The sequence below is a fragment of the Camponotus vicinus genome, unplaced genomic scaffold (assembly GCF_025532165.1).
Source record: "Camponotus vicinus isolate PSW18456_S1 unplaced genomic scaffold, iyCamVici1.0 SCAF_14, whole genome shotgun sequence".
In the NCBI taxonomy this organism is placed as follows: domain Eukaryota; kingdom Metazoa; phylum Arthropoda; class Insecta; order Hymenoptera; family Formicidae; genus Camponotus; species Camponotus vicinus.
The window spans coordinates 10,586,679-10,590,323 of NW_028141950.1; the positions used below are offsets into that span (position 1 = coordinate 10,586,679).

Here is a 3,645-nt window from a genome sequence, read left to right on the forward strand (position 1 = left end):
ACATATAGACGAGTAAAGAAAAAGTATTTTTGGTCGGGAATGAAAGCCGACGTCCAATCATTCATAAAAAACTGCCGTGCTTGTCAACTAAAAAAGTTAGTAAGAACAAAAACTCGGCAACCCATGGTGCTTACGGACACCCCTGACTCCGCCTTCGACAAAATCTCCATGGATATCATGGGCCCATTACCAACGACACAGTCGAAAAACTGTTACATACTTACTATACAGGACCTCCTAACTAAGTACTCGCTAGCGATACCGCTCCAACACGCCGGAGCCATAGAAGTAGCCGACGCGCTCACCAACGAGTTTATATGCACATTCGGTGCTCCCAAAGCAATCCTAACCGACCAAGGATCGCATTTCTTAAATAGCCTTATGCGAAACATAGCACGTAAGTTTAGAATTAAGCACTACAGAACCACAGCGTATAGACCACAAGCCAATGGCTCGGTCGAAAGATCGCACCAAGTCTTGTGGGAATACCTGAAGCAGTTCGTGGATAAAAATAACGAATGGGATAAGTGCCTAAAGTTAGCGTCCCTCTCTTACAACACTAGCGTCCACGAAGGCACTCAGTACACACCGCATGAACTCGTGTTCGGTAAAACCGCGCGGACCCCTGCGAGCGATCCCGTTACTGCGGATACGACCAACGAGAGTTACGCGGAATATCTTACAACACTTTTCAACAGCATCAAAGACGCACAAACTATCGCACGCGAAAACCTAATGCGCGCCAAGGAAAAATCCAAAAGATACTATGATCGTAGAATAAGGACGAGTAATTTTAAGATAGGCGATAACGTATACCTCCTTAAGGAACCCTCGAAAGGGAAGCTAGGGGACCAGTACGTAGGCCCCTACAAAATATTAGAGGTTCTCAAGAGCCACAATGTAAGACTAGCAATAAGCGCTACCAGGACCCGTGTAGTACACGCAGACAAGCTCAAACACTCACCGCATCGCGCCCCCACTACGGAGGCCTCCCCCACTCCAGAGCCGCTATATCAAAGGAAGTCGGACGGAGGACCGACCACAACTCAATCAAGCGCAGCACCATGAACATCGTCACCGTCACCATGGAAATCTTAGCGCATGCCATTGCCCTAATCCTGTTGTTACCTGCCGCATCATACTGTCTAATCGGATACGACTGCGGGGGACAAGGATTAAATATAACGTCATTATCGCTCCTAGACATCGGTAAATGCGCCGTCGACAACATAGAACCTAAGAGGGAAGCCACCTACGTACAGCTGTTACAAATGTCAACCCATGACCACACACACGTGATGCAGTGCAAAGTCGAAGTCGACCGCACGATATACTATTGTGGAATGCACTCGCACGTCTCGATAGTCCGAGGAGGACGCCGCCAATACACAATAGAACTCACCGAATCCATCTGCAAAAAGCTGCAAGACACGGGAACCATCGACATAGGAACAGGTCAACGAAGCATCCTCCAGTCATTCAAGAGGAACAGCACGGACGTGCGAAGCGTCACCCTCGCCGGCACCACCAGCATGGACGGAAGTTGCACCGGAACTCAATACGGAGATGCCTATGGAACATGGGAAAGTGCTGTCGTCCAGGCCGTCGTAAAAGTAACTCTTCGGAACTTCGACGCGGTCATCGATAGAAACACTAACGAGTTAATCCTACCATCCGGGGCGCACTGCAAAGCACTCACGGGAGAATGCATGGACCACGACGGCTCGGAGACCTACTGGACTATCACGCCAAGGGACAGCTGCCATTTCGACCAATACGACGTGCTATACGAGGGCCCAGCCGATAAACTCACGGCACAGACAAACACCGAGACGCCAACCGTTTACACAGTGACAACGAAGGAAACGACCTTCGCCCTCACCAAAACCACTGAGATGACACTGTGTGGCTACAAACTCATGCTGACGGAACACCCAAAATTATTCGTACTAGAAACAGAAAAGGGAAGAACATTCAAAATCCGCACAAGAATATCCGTCAGTAACTTAGACATTTTCTCGTATGTAAATTCTAAATTTATATACGTAGAAAAACATATTAAAACACAACTGACGCGACTCTACCGCGACATAATGGAACAAAAATGCGCGCTCGAAAAAGAAATATTACAAAACGCGCTCTCACTCGCCAGTTTCGCCCCTGACGAAATGGCGCATCGAATAATGAAGGCACCTGGATACACCGCAGTCATGGCGGGAGAAGCCCTACACCTGGTCAAATGTCTAGCTGTAGAATGCCGAGTACGACCAACGGACGTCTGCTATAACGAAATCCCGGTAATGTACAAAAATCAATCATTATTCATGCTACCGAGGACAAGGATACTCACCAAAAAAGGAACGCCGAGGGACTGCAACGAATTCCTGCCAGTTATGTACAACATACACGGCAGCTGGTACCGCCTGATGCCACGACCACAAGAGGCGGCGGCACCTTCGATCATCCAACCGCTCACGAAACCCACCTGGAAATACGTGAGCCCCTCCTCTCTCGCCACCAGCGGCATCTATACCAGCGAAGATTTAGACAGACTCCGCGACCACATAATGTTCCCTATGGAAAAACCTTCGATGCTGAATACAATAGCAAGAGGGGCCATGGGACGAGAAATACCAGCAGGAAGTATATCCATGCTAAACCTGCTAGACGAAAAATCCTTGGACCAGATCGCGGAGAACGCAGGGCAAAAATTGTGGACAGGATTTATCACATTCGGATCGGCCAGCGCAGGTGTGATCGGAATTTTCATAATAATCCGATTAATAAAGCTAATCGTGGACACCATCATCCACGGATACGCATTGCATTCGATATACGGATGGAGCCTGCATCTACTGGGAGCGGTATGGACTTCAATGACGAACCTGCTCCTGTACACAGGATCACCAAGACGACGAATGGACGACGAGAATCAGCGATCCTCCAAACCCCTTTCGACGCCAGAAAATCAGCCCCCTAAAGCCCTCCCAATAACCGAAGACATTCGACCAACCCCCATAGAGCCCCCAATAAGTGAAGTGCGTGACTACCGAGAACTTCGAAAACTTTTGAACGAAAACGTGTAGTGCACACAAAATAGTTCTAAGCATATTATACATAGAATATAAGAGCGTGCGAAATAATTTACATTACTTTAGATTATACATGGAAAATGTTGGAACATCGTCCAACATTTTCATCTAAGGGGGGAGGTGTTACATCCCGCGCCGGATTTTTCCACGAACTTTCATGTAAATCTTCTAAGTTTCTTTCAGCGCATTTGAAAAGCGCGCCAAGGCGCGCTATGACACCGAACTCCGACTAGCGGCCGAGCGCGGCACTGCGTTAGATTTAAGCCTCCGCCAAGCGCCCAGAGATGGCGCTCAGCTAGGGCCCCTCTCTCTCCAAGCTCCCCACTTTCGACCGCCGCAGCAGTCGAGCCGCCGAAATCGAGGGACCTCGGAGCGGGCCCAGACTCAAGCAGTCTAACTCGCGACACCGAACCGACAAGTCCTAAGCTGGACTCTAACTCTAATTCCATATCATAATCTTAACTCAAATTCCAAATTCATTATAAATTCATTCTCGAATCTAAGTGCTAGTTTAAATATATTACATTTTGTGTATTATTTTAGAAATATATAT

General features: G+C 48.1%; 1 protein-coding gene across 1 annotated transcript; it reads left to right on the forward strand.

Moving 5' to 3' along the window:
• The first annotated feature begins 2,093 nt into the window (after window positions 1–2,093).
• Window positions 2,094–3,159, forward strand: LOC145965832 (uncharacterized). Its single transcript, XM_083089555.1, has one exon. It carries the CDS (start codon window positions 2,094–2,096, stop codon window positions 3,084–3,086), a length of 993 nt encoding a protein of 330 aa, XP_082945681.1. The 3' UTR covers window positions 3,087–3,159.
• Window positions 3,160–3,645: the final 486 nt, after the last annotated feature.

Coding starts and splice junctions, on each gene's coding strand:
- LOC145965832 (XM_083089555.1), top strand. CDS start 2,094: ATGGAACAAAAATGCGCGCTCGAAAAAGAAATATTACAAAACGCGCTC.